At 43.4% G+C, this 23,078-nt stretch overlaps 1 protein-coding gene across 3 annotated transcripts in view; it reads right to left on the bottom strand.

The window, feature by feature from the left end:
- KDM6A (lysine demethylase 6A) overlaps positions 1–23,078 on the bottom strand; it is a 291,991-nt gene that overhangs the window by 138,688 nt on the left and 130,225 nt on the right. For all 3 annotated transcript variants that reach the window (XM_067545160.1, XM_067545157.1, XM_067545159.1), the window contains exon 5: positions 21,461–21,519. In XM_067545160.1, coding sequence (XP_067401261.1) covers positions 21,461–21,519 — 59 coding nt within the window. The remainder of the gene's footprint in view (positions 1–21,460; positions 21,520–23,078) is intronic.

The raw sequence follows: 23,078 nt of genomic DNA, 5'->3' as shown, positions 1-23,078 counted from the left end.
TGAAGATGAAACTGAAGAAGAGGATACCTAGGTGCTGGCCTATTAATGAAAAAAAGATGCTCAACACCCTACCAAATTCTCAACATACACTACAAATTCAAATTATATTTCAATCTAGATCTACTGTGAGTAAAATCAGCTTTGAACTGGGCAATAAAGCAGATAAAAGCTGTTGGTATCATGCAAGAGCATCAATTTAACTATCCATAAAGCTAATACTACTATATTTAAACAATATTTCATTGAAAACTATAACTAACTTACAAACTAGTAAGAAAGCATGCAAAATGTGTATTACACTGCAATGTTAAACTGAGTGATTATTCTAAAACTCAATTCTTACAGCATTAGGAAAATAACTGAGACAGTTGTAGACATGGTCCCATCTTCTAGTGGTTCCTAACCCTTTCCAGTCCTGCAACCACGTACTAAAATGTAAGTAATGAAAGAAGCACTTTTCACAACCTGTACTGGAACTCACCCAGTTTTATGAATATAAACAAAATAGTGTTAATGTAGTCATGTAATTGCAATATAATGAAAAACTTAACCCTTGCAATCTTTGCCTATATCAGCAATTTCTCTGTTTACAGACCATATTAGTTAAACTTGAAAAATGTTCCAATTTTATTTGCAACAGAATCTCATAGCATCTCCCTACAAGTGTTAGCAGCAGCCAACAAAAAAACAGTTCTTCTCTAATAGTGTAAAATATTTTGCAATTCTGTACAATCCCAAATAAGACTTTGTTGCATATGGTTCCAGAAGCAGACCAAGAACTTTCCTTTCCTTTCCTTAGTTTATCTGTTTTTCCATCAAGAAATAGTCATTTGGCCTGATTTTATCTGCACTATATTTACTTTATAAGTGTCTTCATTCTTCATGATTTCATTAAACAGAATTTTTCCACAAAGTATACAACTGAATATGGGTTCAATCTTCTCTTCCATAAATATAAGTCCTTATTTCAGATATATGGAGTTGTATTTTCTTTATGAAACCTCCTTGTAAGAAGGTGGCACAATTTGCCCTAAGTAACTACAGTAAGGAAACTTATGTTACATTGCTATAGGTATCTCAATTAATTGCTAGCTGCTAGGCTTTTGTCCCTCCTATCAACAGTCTCCTTTCAGAAAGACCAGTACTAAAATATGTATCTCCTTATTTCTCTTACTTTCCTTTCTCTCTCCCTCGGACCTACATGCTCTGTCCATCTGTCTTCCTCTCTGCCTAAGGCACTTCAGATGAAAGAATCTACATAGAACAAGGCTAGGCTATAAGGAAAGTTAATAATAGCATTTAAAAGCCCAATACAAGAGCCAAATAAAAATCAGATCTGGAGTGCACTGTCTCTGATACTTTGCAGCTTCTTCCTGTGGCTAGCTCCAGCTCCCTCCTTCCACTAAGGCCTAAGACAGGAACCTGAGCCTAAGAAGATACCTGGGCTCTTCAATCACCTCCAGGAAGAGAGCAGAGATCTCAGCAATTCCCATCATCCCCTCTTTTAAACAAGGCTGAGAATATTACAGAAGCCTGGCTCCCACCTTGAGGACTTGAGGAGTGCTGTTATAAGTAGAACGTGAAGTTTTTTTAATACTTTATTTCTATTGATTAAAAAATAGAGCCATTTGATCGACTACACTTATGGTTTGATATTAAAAATATTTAAGAGACTAAATAACCAAGCTTAGCCAATTTATTGCCTAAAGACAAAACAGTACAAATACAAAAAAGAGATATACATACTCATTTTTGGAAAGCAATTCTTATCTTTCAGCATGTCTACCTCACACAGGTGCTGTAGGTTTGCCTCGAAGATACCCTCCTCCTCCAAAACTACCGTATTTATATCATGGCTGTTTACAAGTTACAAAGCACTCTATATATCACCGAGGACTAACATTTACCAATCATCTTTTTACCTTGTTTTTAGGTACCATGGTGTGCTTTTCCGTACATTTTGTTTTGGATACCTCATTTCAAACCAGTTGAGTGTAGAGGTACATCCCAATATATGCTAGGACACAACATTCATGCATCTTGTCTTTGACAATTTTCCTGCTTTCCAATGCTAAAGATGACCTCAGCTTTGTAAAGAGTTATGGGATACATGACGTGAATAGAATTGTGGGAAGAGCACAATACATTCAGTTAACATAACTTCTCAGCACCTATATATAATACATTTATATTTCAGATAACTACTGTATACATAATATCTATTAATATGTTGTACACTATGCCTAACATATATATTGGTTAACATTTGTCAAGCTCAAAAGCCTGTCTCTCTTACCAACAGAAGTTGGTCCAATAAAAGATAATGCCTCACCCAGCTTGTGTCTCTAACTTGTCAAAAGAGGAGGTTACCTACTGTAACTGGAGGTTCTTTGAGATGTGTGGTCCCTATCTGTATTTCACACATCATACACCTGAATACGGAAGTTTTTCCAAGCAGAATCCGTTGATCCGAATATACACAGTATCTTCCCTTGTGCTCCCGACAGAGGATATAAAGGATAGTGTGGGTCAATGCCACTCCAGTTCCTCCTCCTACTGCCACATAATTAAGTCCGAAGCAGAGAGGAAGGAGGGCGGGTACTGGAATACAAATAGAAACTACACGCCCCAAAGAACTTCCCATTACAGTAAATAACCTCCTCTTCAGCTTTGACTGCCGGTCTCTATGTGAGTTCTACACGTGGGTGACTTGCAAACAGTGATCAGTGTGGAGGTGGGTGCAAGGAGGCTGTTAGCAGAGCTGTTTGCATCCCGAGTTGTCATTTGAGTCAGGGCATAGTGTGCTGTAAATGTGTGGATGGACCACCAACTTGCGGCTTTGCAAATGTCTCACAACAGGACATCTGATAAGGATGCCACAGAGGCTGCTTGTGCTCGCATGGAATGAGCTATAACACTCCAACGAGCGGGAAGGCTGGCTATCTTACAGTGGTCTAGTATGAATCCCGAGACCCACCTAGAAATTCTCTGTGAGGTTATGGGCTTGGCCCCTTGAACTTTCTGCTAGGGCAACCAAAGTCTTGGAGACTTTCTAATGGGCTTGGGTCTCTGCAGGTTGAATGCCAGGGTATGTCTGATGTCGAGGGAGTGCAGTTTAGACTCAGACCTAAAGTCAGACAGGACAAATATGATCATTTAGTCTGACCTTCTGCACAACGCAGGCCACAGAACCTCACTCATCCATTCCTGTAATAGATCTCTGACCTATGACTGAGTTATTAAAGTCCTCAAATCATGGTTTAAAGTTACAGAGAATCCACCAGCAAGTAAGCCATGCCCCATGCTACAGAGGAAGGCGAAAAAACCCCAGAGCCTATGCCAATCTGTCCTGAGGGAAAATTCCTTCCCAATCCCAAATATGGAAGTCAGTTAAACCCTGAGCATGTGGGCAAGACTCACCAGCCAGACACCCAAGAAAGAATTATTTGAACTAACTCAGCACCTACCCTATCTCACATCCCTTCACAGGCCATTGGCATATCTACCACCAGTAGTCATAGAGCAGTCAACTGCCAAACTCGGCTGTCCCATCATACCATCCCCTTCATAAATTTAACAAGCTCAGTTTTGAAGCCAGCTAGGTTTTTTGCCCCCACTGCACCCCTTGGAAGGCTATTCCAGAACTTCACTCCTGTGATGATTAGAAACCTCATCTAATTTCAAGTCTAAACTTCCTGATGGCCAGTTTATATCCATTAGTTCTTGCGTCCACATTGGCGCTGAATTTAAATAATTCCTCTCCCTCCCTAGTATTTATCCCTCTAATGTATTTATATAGAGCAGTCGTATCTCCCCTCAACCGACTTTTGGTTAGGCTAAACAAGCCAGACTCTTTGAGTCTCCTTTCAAAAGGCAGGTTTTTCATTCCATGGATCATCATAGTAGCCCTTCTCTGCACCTGTTCCAATTTGAATTCATCTTTGTTAAACATGGGGGACTAGAACTGCACACAGTATTCCAGATGAGGTCTCACCAGCGCCTTGTATAACAGTACTAACACCTCCCTATCTCTACTGGAAATACCTCTTCTGATGCATCCAAGGACTGTGTTAGCTTTTTTCACAGCCACATCACATTGGTGGCTCATAGTCAACCTGTGATCAACTAATACGCCCAAGTCCTTCTCCTCCTCTGTCACTTCCAACTGATGTGTCCCCAGCTTACAACGGAAATTCTTATTAGTCCCTAAATGCATGATCTTGCACTTTCCACTATTAAATTTCATCCTACTTCTAGTACTCCAGTTTACAAGGTCATCCAGATCTTTCTGTATGATATCCCGTTCCTTCTCTGTATTGGCAATACCTCCCAAATTTGTGTCATCCACAAACTTTATTAGCACATTCCCACTTTTTGTGCCCAATAAAAAGGTTAAATAAGACTCGTCCCAAGACCGATCCCTGAGGAACTCCACTAGTAACCTCCCTCCAGCCGGACAGTTCACCTTTCAGTATGACCCGTTGTAGTCTCTCCTTTAACCAGGTCCTTATCCACCTTTCAATTTTCATATTAATCCCCATCTTTTCCAATTTAACTAATAATTCCCCATTTAAAACCATATCAAAGACCTTACTGAAATCTAGGTAAATTAGATCCACTGCGTTCCCTTTGTCTAAAAAATCTGTTATCTTCTCAAAAAAGGAGATCAGGCTGGTCTGGCACAATTTATGTTTTGTAAAGCCATGTTGTATTTTATCCCAATTACTGTTAACCTCGATATCCTTAACTACTTTATCTTTCAAAAAATTTTCCAAGACCTTTCATACTACTGAGGTCAAACTAACAGGCTTGTAGTTACCTGGATCACCTTTTTCCCCTTTCTTAAAAAGAGGAACTATGTTAGCAATTCTCCAGTCATATGGTACAGCCCCAGAGTTTACAGATTCATTAAAAATCCTTGCTAATGGGCTTGGAATTTCATGTTCTAGTTCCTTTAATATTCTTGGATAGAGATTATCCGATCCCCTCTCCTTCCTCAATTTAGTCCCATTAAGCTGTTCGAGTTTGGCTTCTACCTCGGATGTGGTAATTTCTACCTCCATATCCTCATTCCCATTAGCCACCCTACCTCTATCCACAAGCTCATCGTTAGCCTTATTAAAAACGGAGGCAAAGTATTTGTTTAGATATTTGGCCATACCTAGATTACCCTTAACCTCCACCCATCCTCAGTGCTTAGCGGTCCCACTTCTTCTTTCTTTGTTTTCTTCCTATTTATATGGCTATAGACCCTTTTACTATTTGTTTTAATTCCCTTTGCAAGGTCCAATTCTACTTGGCTTTTGGCCTTTCTCACTTTATCTCTACATGTTCTCATCTCCAAGAAGTAATTTTCCTTGCTGATCCCGCCCCATCTTTCACTCCTTGCAGATTTTCTGCTCTCTCTTAAATCACCTGTTTGAGATGCTTACTCATCCAGCTTGGTCTACAACCCTTGCCTATGAATTTTTTCCCCTTCCTTGGGATGCAGGCTTCAGATAGTTCCTGCAACTTTGACTTGAAGTAATTCCAAGCCTTCTCCACCTTTAGATCCATGAGTTCTTCAGTCCAGTTCACTTCCTCAACTAATTCCCTTAATTCTTTTAAGTTAGCCCTTTTGAAGTCGAAGACCCTAGGTCACAGATCTATTTTTGTTTATCTTTCCATTTAGTCTGAACTGAATTAGCTCATGGTCACTCGAACCAAGGTTGTCCCCTACAACCAGTTCTTCTATGAGGTCCTCACTACTCACCAATACCAAATCTAAAATGGCATCCCTCTTGTTGGTTCAGCAACTATTTGGTGAAGGAAACCATCAGCTATCAGAGCCAGGAAAATCTGGGCCCTATTATTACTACTAGCACTTGTCCTCCAGTCTATATCTGGAAAGTTGAAGTCTCCCATAATCACACAATTCCCAATAGCATTTACTTCATTAAAAGCCTTAAAGAGGTCTCTATCCACGTCCAAATGAGATCCTGGTGGTCTGTAGCACACCCCAAGCACCATCCATGGGGAAACTCTAGTAATTTTCTTCTCCAATGTGATTTTTACCCACACAGACTCTGTCTTATCAATTCCATCACTTCTAAGTTCTTTACAATCTACTTCATCGATATACAATGCTACTTCACTGCATTTGCCTTTATATCTGTCTTTACTAAACAACACACATCCTTCAATACTTGTACACCAGTCATGACTACTATTCCACCATGTTTCTGTTATCCCTATAATATCTGATTTCACTTCTTCTACCAGTAGCTCTAGTTCCTCCATTTTGTTACCCAGGCTCCTAGCATTGGTATACAAACATCTTAATTTTTGCTGTTTGGCTTCGCTCACATTCCTTACCTGATTTGGCACAGTCATTCTACTGCCAATATCACCTATTAGACTGGTATCTACACTACCCTTCCTCTTAATGTCCATTCTACTCCCCACTTCTGTGTCCCTTCTTACTTCATTTTCCTCCCTCTCAATGCTAAAATCAGGCGTGGAGATTACCTGCGCATTTCCCAACCATCTCCCCCATATCCCTAGTTTAAAGCTCTCTTAATGAGTTGTGCCAGCCTCCATCCTAGAAATGCATTTTCCTCCCTACTTGTCATGGAATACTGTGTAAAGAGGGTCTGCCAACATAGCCACTAGCTCACTGATCCTTCTGGCCAAAGTATGCCATTTTCATGTCTAGGTAGGTAATGGCACGTCTGCCCTGGTTCGAAAGTTGGGCTTGTGAGAGTCAACAGGATGAGGTTAAGATCCACTGGGGTGAGTTTGATGACTGGTAGGAAGGTTCTGAGCAAGCCTTTCATAAAACACTGCTGTCAGATGACAGCATTCCTCCACCGAGGGAAAGAAAGCACTAACTGCTGCCAAGTGTACACAAAGCAAGCTAAGTTCCAAACCTGATTCATGGTCTATGTAGAGACTTCTGCTAAATTTGTCCACTAGGGAGTTCTGAGCTCCCAGGAGGTAAGCTGCCTGTATGGTAACCTGATTTCTGACTCACCAGTTTCACAGTCTGACTGCCTCCAAGCAGAGAGAACAAAATCTCACTGCTCCCTGTTTTGTTTATATATAGATGGCAGTGATATTATCAGATAGAATTTGCACATGGAGGAAGCGTATGAGGGGAAGGAAGGCCTTGCAGGCTAAGCAGGCTGCTCTGAGTTCCAGCAAGTTTATATGCAGTCTGGCTTTCCATAGTGTCAATGTATCCTGGGCTGTGTGGCAATTCAGGTGAGCACCCCGTCCTGTAAGGAAGGCATCCATCACAATGGTTACCCTTGATACGGAAGGGCTGAAGAGGGTCCCCACTGTGACCTTGGTTGGGTTGGACCACCAACCACGAGAGGTGAGATCTCCTGAGTGAAAGGTGATTCTGGATTTGATGCAGTCCCTGGTTGGCAAGTAGGTCAAATGGCACCAGGTTTGTAGGCACCATTAATGGAGCTTAGTGAAAGGTGTCACATAGGTGCATGTGGCCATATGGCCCCAAAGAGAAAGGCCCCAATGCACTCTAGTACAGGGCTTGGGAAATGCCATCACATAAAATCTGTCTGCTGAGAGGAAAGCTTGTGCCAAGACAGAGTCCAGCCTTGTTCCTATGAAATCTGTTGTCTGTGTGGGTGACAAAATGGACTTCTCTTTGTTTATGCAGACACCAAAAGAGGGATCGAAGAGACTCTACTGCAAAGACAATTTCCTGTCGAGATTGTCCCACCAGAAGCCAGTTGTCCAGGTATGGGAACAAGATATCTCCTCAGCATCACATCTAGGTCAGGAAGACCACTGGTGCTGTCGCAAGACCAAAAGGGAAGGATGCAAATTTGGTAGTGCTGCTGTACAATCCTGAACCGTGGGAATTTTCTGAGTGATGGATATCTGTCTACATGGAAATAAGCATCTTTTATAATGAGAGCCATGAACCACACTCCCTCCTGAAGGGAGGGGTTATTGATAAGCTTTCTGATGAAAATACTGAGCTGTTGAAGATACAGGATGGGTCTTCCACCCTTTTTGGGAATGAGAAACATGGGGATTAGAACCCTCTTCCCTAGTTTTGAGGCGGGACACTCTCTATGGCACCTTGGTGTAAAAGGGAGTTTGTCTCTTGTTGAAGAATCAACTGGTGAGAGTGGTTTGTGAAAAGGGAAGGAAAGGAACTCAATGGAGTATCCATGATGGATAAACTCCAAATCCAACTGTCTGTGGTGATCTTGCTCCAACTGTGGGTGAAGAAGGTGAGGCAGCCTCCAAAGATGACTGGTGGTGAAGTAGGAGGCATTGGTGGCAGTGTGCAGCTCTTACCTATATGTGAAAAGTGCCTTTGAGCTGCATCTGCAAGTACGTGGTATATGTGGTTGTGGCTAGAGCCAGGAAATTGCTCTCTGGGATCTCAATAGCTTGTGAGGATGTTCAGGTGGATGCTGATAGTAGGAGCGACAGGAGGAAGGTGGCCATGGTCTGAAGGGTTGTTTTTTATATTTTCTCCTGGGGGCTAGAGTGTAGATCTCCAGGGGCCACAGGGTGGATTTCAATTCCTTTAGGGAATGCAGAGACTCATCTATCTGGCCACTGACTAGATTGGTCTTGTCAAAAGGGAGGTCCTGAATAGTATATTGAACCTGTCTCAGGAAGCCATATGACTGGAGCCAAGAGTCTCTATGAATGACCAGCCCTGTGGCAAAGGACCGGGATGCAGTATCAGCTGGGTCCACTGCAGCCTAGAGAGTCACCTTTGCCACCAGTCTCCCATCATCCACCAATGACTGGAACTGGGCCTGATCTTCTGCAGGAAGTTTGTCTTCACTTCGTCTCCGCCAGCCTGGTGTAGGTATAAAAGTCATATTTAGCCAACAATGCCTGGTCATTGGCTATATGACACTGAAGGCCTGTGGAGGAGGAGACTTTCCTACCCAGATCCAGTCTCTTCGACCCTTTATCTGGTGGGATGGATTTCTGCAGGTGCTTCCAAGCACCCTCCATTGCTGCTTGCACCACTAAAAATCAGCCCCTTTGGTCAGCACAAAATGGTATCTTTCAGCTCGCTTTGTGCTGGAGGCTCACAATGCTGGTGTGCGCCAAACCATTCTGGAGGGTTCTAGTATGGCCTGGTTTATGGGAAGGGCTACCCTGAATGGTCTCTGTGGCTGTAAGGCTTTCAGAAGATATTGTTGGGGATACTGGACCTCCAGCAGGATTTGCAAGTCAGTAGCCACCTTTTGAAATAGATCTTGATATTGCCAGCGGTCATCTGGTGAAGAGGATGGCAACAAGATGACAGTGTCCTCCAGTAATGAGGAGGTCATAGTAGGAATTGACAGTACTGGCTCACCGTCATCCTCCTCGTACACTGACAGAACCAGCTGATGAAAAGGGGAAGATGATGAGGTTACTTACCTGTGGTGTTCTTCAAGGTGTGAGGTCCCTATCCGTATTTCATTGACAGTTTATGCATACGCGCGATGTGTCTGGAGTTGAAGAATTTGAAAGTAGTAGTGTCCGTTGGTCTGAACATATGCCCTTGCCTCACCTCATGGTTTCGTCCAAGGTGATAAAGGGTGGGGCGAACTGACCATGTCTCTAGCTCCTTCTCTACTGCAAACTGAACATATCCACAGCAGAGAGGAAGGAGAGTGGGAAGTGGAATACAGATAGGGATCACACATCCCAAAGAACCTCCATTTACAAGTAGGTAACCTCCTCTTCTTCTCTGAGTGATGGTCCCTATTGTATTCCACCAAGAGTGATTAACAAGCAATACCTAATTCAGAGGAGAGTGTGATGATGAGGATGGAATGGTTGAGTGGAGGACAGCCATGCCAAATTATGTATCTGTTGCAGAGTTCTGCTCCAAGCCGTAATGTGCAGCAAAAGTAAGTACTGAAGTCACTGTGGCCTTCCTACATGTGTCTTGAAGAGGTACATCGTGGAAAGTGGCCGTATTTGATGCCTGGGCTCTTGTGGAATGGGCTCTCACTCCGAAGAGAGGAGGCAGTCCCGACAACTGATAGAATGTAATGCACCCCAAAATCCACTTAGATTCTCTGTGTAGAGATTGCTTGCCCCTTAACTCTCTCAGCTATTGCAATAAAAAACGTAGGATACTTCCTGATTGGTTTTGTCTTCTGCAAGTAGAAGGCCAAAGCCCAGCAGATGTTGAGGGAATGAAGTCATCATTCCTCTGCCGAGGTGTGAGGCTTTGGAAAGAAAGCTGGTAACTGTATGGGTTGGTTGAGATGAAACTGGGATAAGACCTTTGGTAGAAACTTGGGATGTAGGCGCAGGGAGACTTTGTCCTTAAGGAAAGCAGTAAAGGGGGGTCCTGCCATCATAGCCACAAATTCACCTACCCTTCTCATTGAAATGATAGCCACAAGGAAGGCAACCTTCATGGAAAGGAGGGAGACAGAACATGAAGCCTGCAGTTCAAAGGGCTATTTCATTAGTGCCAACAGAACAAGATTGAGGTCCCATGGGGGGAGCAATAGGTTGTATAGGTGGAAAAGATCTGAAGAAGCCTTTTCAAAACCTAGTAGTCAACGAATGTGTAAATACAGAGCATCCTTCAACAGGGGGTGGAAAGCGCTGACTGCTGCTATGTGGACCTTGACAGAGTTGAGAGTGAGCCCCAGCATCTTCAAGGACAGGAGGTAATCCAAAAGAAGGGGAACCTCCTCTTCCTCTGGGGAAAGTCCTTTCTGTTGGGCCCAGGAGGTGAAGCATTTGCACTTCGGCCAGTAACAATGCCTAGTGGACTCTTTCCTGCTGCTCGAGATGATGTCTTGCACGTCCGAAGAACACTCATGTTCTAGAGAAGATGCCCATCCAAATACCATATTTTGAGGTGAAGCATCTACAGACCGGGATGTCTGATTCCGCTGTTGTGTTGCATTAGCAGCCCAGGGAAAGTAAGGATGGGAAGTGGGGGATGGGCTGACATGAGGAGAAGTTGGGAAACCAGAACTGACTTGGCCAGAATGGGGCAATCAGAATGACAGAAGCGCTCTCTTGCCTGATCTTGTGCAGTACTTGTGACAGGAGTGCTAGAAGGGAAAGCTGTAGCTGATCTGGTTCAACCAGCAGAGTATGAAAGCATTGCCTTAAGAGTGGATAACATTGATACTCTTACAGAGCAGTGTATGCTGCATTTGTTGTTGGCATGGGAGGCAAAGAGGTCTTTGGTCAACATCGCCCATTGGTTGAAGATGTTGCTTTCTATGGTGTTGCAGAGTTCCCACTCATGATCAGCCACAAATCTTCTGCTGAGTCTACAATCATGTTTGAGTCTCTGGAATATAGGATGCTTACAACAGGTTCTTGTGGGCAATGCACCAATCCCATGGATTGACCATCTCGGCACACAGAGCAGTCGACCCTGTGCCTCCTTGTTTGTTGATGTAACAAATGGTAGTGGTGTTGTTCAACATGATGAGGACATGATGGGAGAAATGGATGAGAGAGAAATGCTTGACACGCTCTCCGTACCACTCAAAGTTCCATAATGTTGAGGTGCATCTTGTATTCCTGAGGGGTCCATGTCCCTTGCATCATGTGGTGTCCCATGTGTGTTCCCCATCCTGCAAGGGACGAGTCTGTGATGATTGTCCTATCTGGGGAGAATGAAAGGAAGGGGATCGCTACACAGATCTGTCACGGGTCTGTCCACCAGGGGATGAAAGAGAGCACCTCGGGCAGGACTGTCACATAAAGTCCATGGCATGCCATGTGAGTGAGTAAACTCTCTGGAGTCAAACATGTAGGCAGCGAAGGTTGAAGACAGTGACATATGTGCAAGCTGCCATGTGGCCAAGAAGGGATAGGCAAGTCTTGAGCGGGAAAGCTAGACTGTTGACTACCTGGGCAATGAGTTTTTGCAGAGACTGGAATCTGTCCCTTGGTAGGTAAGCTCATGTTGTGACTGAGTTGATGGAGGCCCCTATGAAATCTAGGGACTGTATGGGAACCAAAGTTGATTTTTCGACACTGATGCTGACTCCTAGGGAGGAAAGGAGTTTGAGCAACATGGATATCAAGATACGAGCTTTGTCTCTGGATCACGCTACTATTAGGTCATCGAGACAGAAGAATATAAGGACCCCACAATGCCAAAGGTGGGCTGCCACGACAGAGAAAATTTTGGTGAAAACTTCGGAGCAGTGGTGAGTCCAAATGGTAGGGCCCTATACTGAAAATGCTGAGGGCCTACCGTGACCTGAGGAATCGTCTGTGGGTTGGATGGATGTCTATGTGAAAATAGGTATCCTGCATATCAAGAGCCCTAAACTACCGGCCTTTTTCTAGCGACGGTATGACGACTGCTGAAGTGACTGTACGAAACCTGGGATTGCGAATGAAGCAATTGAGGCAATGGAGAACCAGGATTGGTGTCCACCCTCCCTTCTTTTTGGTATCAGGAAGTAAGTTGGATAGAACCCCATCCCTTGATTCTTTGGAGGAACCTGCTCTATCATACAATCAGAGGACTGGAAGAGACCTCAAGAGGTCACCTAGTCCAGTCCCCTGCACTTATGGCAGGACTAAGTATTATCACTACCCTTTGTAATAGGGAGTCTACCTCTAGAGTAAGGATGCTATCATGAAAGTGGTCCCTGAAAAGGGATCAGGGCAGGGGTTGTGGAGGAGGTAGCATGATGAATTCAATTATATAGCCATAGCGGATGACATCTAGTACCCACTTGTCTGTTGTTACTGCACTCTAAGCTGGTAGAAAGAGTGCTAGATGACCGGGCTGGTTTTATGGTAGTAGGCATGGTGGTTGACTGCTTTCTTGTGGTACTCAGAAATACCTTTTCTGAGAAGGTTGCATGTGTGATGAAGAAGTTATGAAGATAGACCTGGAGGATGGGATCATTGGGTCTTCTGGCACTTGCATGGTGGTTCGTACAGTCTTTGATGGAAGAACTGGGGAGTAATGAATCATTGTGTAGTTAGTGGGTGATAGGATTTCCACTTTGGTGCTGGTGTATAGATACTCAGCGATTGAAGCGTGGTTCTTGAATCCTTGAGGGTATGGAGGGAACTGTCAGTTTTCTGGTTACAAAGATACAATGCATTGAAAGGGAGGTCATTGATAGTATTTTGCACCTCCCCAAGGAAACCTGATGAATTAAGCTACAATTCCTTCTGCATGACAATGCCTGTAGCCACCAAGCACAATGAGTATCTGCCAGGTTTACAGCAGATTGAAGCACTGTCCTTGCCACCAGTTTTCCTTCCTCCATGATAGACTGGAACCAGGCTCAATCTTGCTGAGACAGCTTTTCAGTAAAGTCTTCCTCAACTATGTAGCTTAAAATTCGCAACTGGAGGCTAGCTGATAAGACCTTGCATCCCAGAAGGTCTAATTGTTTGCCTTCCTTATTAGCCAGGCTGGAACATGGGTGTGGCTGTCACAGTCATTCAATTGCTGCTTGCACCACAAGGGAATTGAGCAGGGGTTGTGAGAGAAAAACTCAAACCCCTTAGCCAGTACATAATATCTCTTTTCTGCCCCTTTGGGGGTAGGCATGCATGTGGCTGGGGTATGCCACACTGTTCAAGTTGGACAGAGAACGACATCATTTATCAGCAGAGCAACTTTATGCCATACTAAGGAATGAAGGATGTCCAGGAGCTGATGCTGCTTCTCTTGTACTTCCTCCAGGAGGATCTGAAGGTCGTCTGCCATGTTTCGCAGGAGATCTTGAAATTGCAGAAAGTCATCTGGAGGTGAGGGAGAAACAGAAGTCACTACAGCATCTAGAGAGAATGATGGAAAATGCTCTTGATCTGGCAGTACAGTCGGAACCAGACTAAGTGGTTCTTCCTCCATACCCAGTTTGGAGTGTCTGCCTGAGGGTGCCTTAAGCTAGGATAAAGGCAAAGTCTCCCTTGCGGAATGGGTGAGTTCTAAGGGTGGGTACTGGGGCCAAGATCCCCAACAGGATAAGCAGGACGAATCCGGTGGGTGCTTCGGAGGGTTTCATGGTGTGGGAATTCAGTGGCTCCTCTGCTGTTGGTGGGTACTCATGGTGGCAGTAGGGAATTGGCAGTCTTTGTGCTCCATCTAAATCCTCTGAGGATGAAAACTCAGATCCCTGTTCCAATGATGGTATCATCAGAGCCAGTGGAAGTGAGTAAATCATTGGAGAATGCATGGAAGAATATCTTGACTTTGTCCTGGGGGGACAGATCTGGCCTCTCTAGATGTGAACAGTAATGGAAGGTGTGGAGCTCTCCGTTCTCCTATGGCAAACAGTTCATGTGGCTCTGGTGCTTTCTCCAGTCTCCCCGGCATTAAATGGTGTTCGTTCCATAGCTGGAACCGGTGCCAGAGTGGAGGACTTTCCCAAAACCAATGGATCCTTTGTCTCAAGAGAGGCCGATGTTGACAGTATATGTGGCTTGGTTCTTGGGATTGGCAGATCCGCCAGTTTGTGTGGTTTTTTTGTCATGTTTGTCCATCATGGAGCGTGCTGCCTCCCCATGGCTGGAACTCATGGAAGGCACATTGTCCTCTGTTGGTTTGGAGGAAGATTTAATGACATGCTTATGTGCATGCTTCCTTACCTCTTGACTAGGCCCCAGGACACGGTCCATAGTGGTGATATACAAGCAGAGCCAGACTCTGTAACCAGAGGCACATTCCTGGCTGTCTCAGGCCTATGTACGGGGGGCTCCTCAGCCTGGGTCTGACTGTGGCCTCATGGTGACTTCCATGAGGTGCTTCTTAAGGCAGAGAGCCCAGCCTTCTCAAGTACAGTTAGGGAAGGACTGGCAGATACTGCACCTGGATGAAATGTGGGCTTCTCCCGAGCAGTTGATGTTTGTTGCTGATTGAGAAGAAATGTGGGCAGAAGGCACAGATTTTAAATACTGGCGTCTTCAGCATAGTCCAGTACCCACATGTGGGTACTGGGGTGGCAGGTGGGGAATGGTAAACTGATTTCCCCCAAAGCCTCAGTTTTACTAAAAATAAAACTAAAAGCTAAAACTTTGTTAAAACAGTAAAAACAGCAAATACTGCAAGAAAAACTAACTATACAAATCTAAACTTTTGAGAGGATACTAGTAGTTCCAACTCAGACCATGTTGCGGTGAGAAGGAACTGGAGACACGGCTGGTCCACCCCACCCTTTACCACCTCATATAAAACCTTTTGACCATGACAGTGTTTCTTACTCTCCTGGGGAGCCCTGAGTCTTTAGACTTCAGTGCCGGTGGTTCCACTCCATGGCTCATGCTCAGAGGGGCACTGATGGACAACTGAAGCCGATGTCCTCCCAGGCCAGGATCAGAACGGGGCCTCACAGCCTCTTCCATCAGGTACTTCCTCAACCTGAGTTCTCTACCCTCTCTGGTTTTGGGCAGGAGGGAATTACAGATGCCGCATTTTACAGAGATATGAGCCTCACCCAGACAGTAGAGGCACTGCTGATGCTCATCACTGATGGAAAAGAAGCAAGGGCAGGAGATGCAGTTCTTGAGGACTGAGACTATGGGCACAGTTACCAGGGTAAAGAGAGATCCCCCCCCCCCCCGATTGCAGGTTCTATGCTATATTAGACTATACTATGTACAACTAAGATTTCTGAACTACATGATGACCATTTTTAGCAAATATATACAATAACTCTTATAGAGACTGGAAGAGCGAAAGAGTACAGGGTTTCAACTCAGACTATGCGGTGGTAAAAAGGAACTGCAATGGTTTTGCTCTGCATCACCCCTTATACCCTCAGTCATGAACACGAAGGGAGATACTGTACATGTGCAGGTCGACGGACACTGCTTCAAAAAACTTCAGGAGTCAGGTGCATGAATTCTCCACATGTGGAATAAACAAAGGGACCAGCACAGAAAGAATATATAGTTGCAGGTTGACCCAAAACTATTTGTGAATTTCACATGAATTCATCAAATAGTTTTAGTCCAAAAAAAAAAAAAAAAAAAAGGGGGGGGGGGGATTAGATTCACAAAACAGGAGGAGTGGGAGGTGGTGGACCCAACAACCTAATGGTTCAGGCATTCTCATGGGATGTGGGGAGATCCAGGTTTGAATCCCCACTCTAGAGCAAGGACTGAAACCCAGGTCTCTCCCCGTCCCTGGCAAGTGCCCTAACAACCATGGTATAGGATATTATGGGGTGGGTCTCAGTCTCTCCAACTGAACCTTGCATAATCTTTTGAGTATCTGAACAGTTACCGGGCCACAGATAGAGAATGACACTAAAGCCCGGAAACAGATACTTAGGTAAACTGATGCAACTGTGAGGCTTCCCAACAAGGGTAGATGGGTTGAGAAGGCTGCTGCAGAGAAATAACTGATTTTGGTGGGGAAGGGAAGAGGGAATTAATAAATTGGGTTGAATGGAGGAGTGATTGAATGGAGGGAGAGAAACTAATGGGGGTACTGAGTAGTGACAGAATTAAAGTGTCTCCAGGTGAGTGTGTGTGTGTACGTGTCTCTCTCTCTCTCTAAGAATATCCTGGAACCCAGGCATCCCAACTGTTGCCTGCGGGAGGGCCAGATGGCAGAGGGGATTGAACATATTTTTGTAAGGATGGACTAGTACAGTTTTGCCCAGACTAGTATTCCTGACAATTTTTCAAGTATACTATAATGCATAGCATGTTTAACATGCTAAACTCAAGCACAAAATGTAGCACACACTGGAAGGCATTCTATCTGGTGGGTACATACACCCTACAATAAGTCCAACCCAGGAACCTATCCTTGCAACAAACCCCGTTGTCAGCTCTGCCCACACATCGACTCTAGTGACAACATCACTGGTCCTAACCACATCAATCACACCATAAGGGGCTCATTCAGCTGTACATCCACTAATGTTATATATGCCATCATGTGCCAGCAATGCCCCTCTGCGATGTACATTGGCCAAACTGGACTATCACTATGCAAAAGGATAAATGGACACAAATCAGACATAAAAAATAACAACATCCATAAACCAGTGGGAGAACACTGTCACTGACCTGAAAATCACCGTACTTCTACAAAATAACTCCAAAAACAGACTTCAAAGAGAAACTGCTGAGTTAGAAATGATCTGCAAACTTGACACATTCAAAGTGGGTTTAAACAGAGATTTGGAATGGCTCCCTCATTACAAGAGGCAAATTGCTTTGCTCACCCATTCTCACCTCCTACTCAATGACTGTCATTAGCCCTCAAGTACCCTGCTTTCATCCACCTCCCTCATTGTTCTCTATGCACTTGTATATCTATGTTTCCTATTTACTTTATCATTCCACCTCTGCATCTGATGAAGTGAGCTGAGTCTCACGAAAGCTTATGCCTACAAAATTAAATTTGTTAGTCATTAAAGTGCCACAGAACTCTCATAGTGCTTTACCCACCAGATAAAAACAAAGACAGTTGAGTCCATCAGGAAATCAACATGAAACAGTGTCAACAATGCTTTTAACCTGAATTTCTGAAAACAGACTATTCTCATTTGTCTGGCTCTAGAAGGGATAATAATGGCTGGTGGACACAATATGGCCACCCACTGCTCAGACAACACTGGGAGGCCTCTTTGCCCTAGAAACATTGCCTACCCACTTTGGTGATCTATGTGGAATTAAAAATAGTAATTTACTATTGATAGTGATAGGGAGCCTAATAAACCTGTGAATAATGCTAATTTATAACAATTGCTCTGCTACAAGAAGAGCAAAGGGAAAACAAACTGAAACACACTTAGTACTTACCTTCAAGACAGAGAACCCAGTCAACTAGACTACTCAGCCTAACTTCAATATCCAGAAATATACTGGAACAAATTATTAAACAATCTGTTTAAACTTAGAGGATAATAAGTAATAGCCTACATGGATTTATCAAGAACAATTCATACCAAATCAATCCAGTTTCCTTCTATGACAAGTAACTGTCCTAGAGGATGAGGGGGAAAACAGTAGATGTGATATATCCAGACTTTAGTAAGGCTTCTGACATAGTCCCATATGACAGTCTCATTAGCAAACTAAGGTACTATGATGTAGGTGAAATTATTACAAAGTGGGTGCACATCTGGTTGAAAGACATTTCTCAGAGTACTTATTAATGCTGTGTTGACAAACAAGAAAGATGGATCAAGTGGGGTCCCAAAGGGGTCTTTCCTGGGTCCAGTACTATTCCATTTTTTATTAATGATTTGGATGATCGTATTGAGAGTATGCTTATAAAATCTGCAGATGACGCTCTGAGAGAGGTTGCAAGCATTTTGGAGGACAAGATTAGAATTCAAAACAATCTTGACAAACTGAAGAATTGGTCTGAAATCAAGATGAAATTCAACAAAGACAAGGGGAAAGTACCTCACTTAAGAAAAATCAAATGCACAACTGCAAAATAGAAAATAACTGGCTAAGTGGTAGTACTGCTGAAAAAAGGATCTGAAGGTTAGAGTGGATCACAAATTGAGTAAGAGCCAACAATGTGGTACTGTTGCAAAAAAAGCAATCATTCTGGGAAGCATCACATACAAGACACAGGAGGTAACTGTTCTGCTCTATTTGGCCTGGTAAAGCCTCAGCTGGAATACAGTGTCCAGTTTTGGGCACCACACTTTAAGAAAGATGTGAACAAATTGGAGAGAGTACAAAGGACAGCAACAAAAATGCTAAGTGGTTTAGAAACCATGGCCTATGGAAGAAAGGTTGAAAGTATTGGAAATGTTCCATCTTGAGAAAAGACGACTGAGGGGGGACCTGACAACAGTCATCAAATATGTTATGGCATGTTATCAAGAGGATGATGATCAATTGCTCTCCATGTTCACCAAAGGCAGGATAAGAAGTCATTGGCTTAATTTGCAGCAAGGGAGATTTAGGTTAGATATTAGAAAAAACTTTAGCTATAAGGATAGATAAGCACTGGAAAGGGTTACCTAAAGAAGTTTTTTTAGAACAGGTTAGACAAACACCTGTCAGGAATGGCCTATGTATAGTATACTTAATTGTGCCTCAGCACAGGGGGTTGGACTAGATGATGTCTTAAAGTCCCTTTCAGCATTTCTATGATTCTATCTACACAAACTTTTCCTGTACTTAAAATACAAAACCATATCAAAGCAAGAGCAAATAAAAAACCTCTCAACTAGAAGAGATTACAACATATACAGTATATTGCCAGCTAAGGTCAGGTAATTGAGTTTCCATTTTAATGATTCCCTAATCTGCATGTGTAGTGTAGTGAGCTGTGTATATACTTAAGTCACATTTTGAAGTAATCTAAGAACAGGATTTACACTACGCAATCTCCATTTTTTGTATCTTGGAAAGCCAATAAAAATATTGTAAAAAAAGATTAACAGGATTTCCCAAACTGACTATATTTCAATTACTTTTTAAAATGCACCTACTCTTCATTAAAGACACTGCATAAAATTAAATTACAGATCTTACAAAACCAACATCAAACTCTTCCTTTTCCCTTCACCCCAGCAATACAAATACTTACCTGACATTAACTCACTAACAATGTAATTAACCCTCCTCATCCTCAAAAGCCTGCAGTCTTCACTACATGATTCGGAGGTAGATGAATGTTATATGCCATACAAAACCCAACTGAATTGGGTGGACTGCTGGAGCTGTGAAATTGACAGGAAAAGCTGGCTCCCAGCTCTCCAGCCACGCTGCTGCCAGATCTCCACACCAAGTCAGGCTGCCACCCTGACTCCTGGCCACCCTGCTGGAAGCCCTGCTGCCTCCCAGGGTCCCAGCTCCCAATTGGGAATACAGCAGCTGAACAGACTTGGGACACGCATCTCCCTGCTGGAGGTAAGAAGCCCGGGGTGGCTGCCCCATAACCGCCCCTCGGCTAAGAGAGGAAAAGCAAGAAGCACGGTCCCCAGCTCTCAGCCCCTCACACTTCCCCTCTTCAGTCAGTGGAAGCGCTCCTGATGAGGAAGCGCACCACCGACAGAAGGAGTTACTGCGGTGGCTGTAAATTGACCTAACATAGGTCAACTTAAGGTTGTAGTGCAGACATGCACTTAGTCTGAACCACCACCATATAATGAAGTCAACTCAAGACTGAAAAAATAAGATAAATTAGTCAACTTTATATAGACACGTTATGACATGCACTGCTCACTTTCCAAAAGCCTTTAGACTATAGCAAACTAAGTCCCAATAACAGTATATTACACTATTCATTCTCCTATTCAATAATAAATGAAATTTCATGCAATCTACTAGCCCCAGCCCTCTTCTGTCACCAATGACTTCACCTATGCTCCTTTGTAGCTAGGAGCCAGCCCAAAAATTAAGGAACCAGACAATGTGGGTCCAGCAGCGGGGCGCAGCAGCCACTGTCCCCTCCCGGCCCCACCACATGGACGCAGTGGCGCCCTGGCCAGAGCGCAGCAGCCACCCTCCCCTCCTGGTCCCAGCCCTTCTCCCCGCCCTCTTCCACAACGTGGGCCCAGTAGTAGGGCACCCTGGCCGGAGCACAGTGGCCGCTCTCCCCTCCAAGCCCCAGCCCTTCTCCCCGCCCTCTCCCACAACGTGGGCCCAGTAGCAGGGCACCCTGGCCGGAGCGCAATGGCCGCTCTCCCCTCCGAGCCCCAGCCCTTCTCCCCGCCCCTCTCCCACAACGTGGGCCCAGCGGTGGGACGCCCTGGCCGAAGCACGGCAGTTGCAGTGCTCCCCACTCCCGCCCTGCCACATGGACGCAGTGGCGCCCTGGCTGGACCATGGTGGCCACTCCCCCCGAGACCCAATCTTTCACTGGGAGAAATACTAGGCACCAGAATTAAATTCCTAGGCGCCATGGTGATCTGGTGCCCGGGGTTTGTTAAGCCCGGTCTTACAGACAATTCTGTTGTTTTCTTATTGTTTTCTAGTTGTTTTTCCCCCCCAATAAGATCATCACTTCTCTTAACTTTTTAGAATACTTTTCCATTCTGAGATACAAATTAGAGCCTACTATTTCTATTATCAAAAACTTACAAATACATTACATAAGTGTCAAGCTAAAAAATGAAAACAAACCAAAACAATAAAATAAAAAACACTTAAGTTGTTTTTTCCCTAGAGAAAAACAGTTTTTCCCACAACTTAAAGGCAATGGTTCCCAATCTGTGGTACACAGACTACCAGTGCTTCACAGAAACCCACATGGTCACATTGGAAACAAGGAAAGCCAGCACATGTGCTGATTCGTATTGAAGGAATCTAAAGATACAATGGCTTTCTATTACTGTTTTTCCATTTAAGCAATTGCCATAGTTGCCACACATATGTTATTTTAAATGGGAGGGATGATCCTCAAGACAATCTGTCTCTCAAGATCTGATCTACATTATGAAAAGTTTTAAATCTTCTGAACAGAATGTGAGTTAGTTTTGGAACATTCACATTGCAACAAAATATAAACCAAAATATTCTGATGAAGTTAGGATTTATTCCAACTTACCACTGAAATGCATTGTAATGGAAGTAGACCAAACCAAGGCCATATAAAAAGGCAGCATTCTGTAAAGAAAAGAAACAAGGTTTAAAACTCAGATAAACACACCACACATTAGGGAACTTCAAACCTACATTTTTGTGCATTCTTAAATGCATGGCTGATTGAAATGCTATCTCCAATACCAGGTACTCTATTTAGGGAGGATCTCAACACGATGGGGGGCAGAGTGGAGAAAAGAGAGCTGATTTAAAAACAAATGTGATTCACCAGAAAGCCTGAACATTCATTCTGAATTTGAGAACAGAATGCTACTTACAGAGACATTTAACTAACAAAAATATATGAGCATTCTTGCATTAGTGAAAGTACAGTGGGATATTCTGTTTTGTATGAGACGAAGGAAAGGAGGAGAAGGAAGGATGGATAGAAGTCTTCGGGTATTTAAAATGGGAAGATGAGACAAACATACCATAACATACTACTACAGTCATAATTATACCACTTGTACTAGTATATATTTATATTAAGACTATAAACAATTGTATTTCACTATTTAAAGTACTACTAGTAAGATGAACCTGAAATTTGACTTAAGAAAATTCCATTTCTCACTATTACTAGGGGAAAGGCCATCAAGGTATGATCCCAAATAATTCATTATATTTCTTAATCCCTGATAATCAATTCAGTAGCTTTTCTGAAATTTACACGTCTACTGGTCTATTTCCCTGCTTTGTAATACAACTACTATTTTACGGGGGGGAGGGGGGGGAGAATGATGATGATGATGATGATGATGATGATGACACCAACTGCACCTATGCAACGTAATTCTTTTCTCAGAAACTCTTCTTTTAAAGACATTGATCCTTAGATTACAAGATGATAAGGAACAATTTAAGGCTTTTTTAAAATGCACATTTATTAAGCAAATAATCTTATAAATCATTACCATATATTTATTAAAATATTCAAAACTACTACAAAAACAAACATCACTTTTTCTTTATTATGCAACAATATACTCAAGTTTTTCCGTATGGCAGGTTACCACCACCTATAAGACAGAACTTGATTACACTATCCACGAATGTTTCTGGGGTACTGTCTCAAAAATATGACAGACCATTCTGTTTTTATTTATTCCTATTAAAAAACTAAAGCAAGCCAAAGTTTGAGCATGTGCTGGAGAACATCAAGACTGAGATCTGATGGACCAAGGAGGTCAGAAAGTTTCATAGCCAAAGATTTCTCAGGAGTATCGTGTGTCTAGCCTCATCCCATTTATATTAAGAGGGGATCCTTTGATTCAAGTTCCTCAGATATTCTCATCTGCTGTGGTATTGCACAGGGCACAATCAAGACCCAAACCCATATGGACTTCTTAAGCCAAATCAACCAAACTTTACCTAGAAGCCAACTGGCATCCAATGCAGTTCAAGGAGCCTCTCAGCGAGAAGAAACACGTAAGTGGGCTCCTGCTAATTCTGTACCATATGCAATTTCCATATGGTTCCAGAGAGAGGTGAAATGAAAAACTAGCAATCCTGTAACTTTATTTTAGGCCAACCTATCTGACCAAACTTGGAGCAGGACAAAGCCCTAGGGAATATAACTACTC

Source organism: Emydura macquarii, unplaced genomic scaffold (genome assembly GCF_026122565.2).
Source record: "Emydura macquarii macquarii isolate MOO-44397 ecotype Brisbane River unplaced genomic scaffold, CSIRO-AGI_Emac_v2 contig_1043, whole genome shotgun sequence".
NCBI classification, from domain to species: Eukaryota; Metazoa; Chordata; order Testudines; family Chelidae; genus Emydura; species Emydura macquarii.
This window is presented reverse-complemented; position numbering and strand designations above follow the sequence as displayed.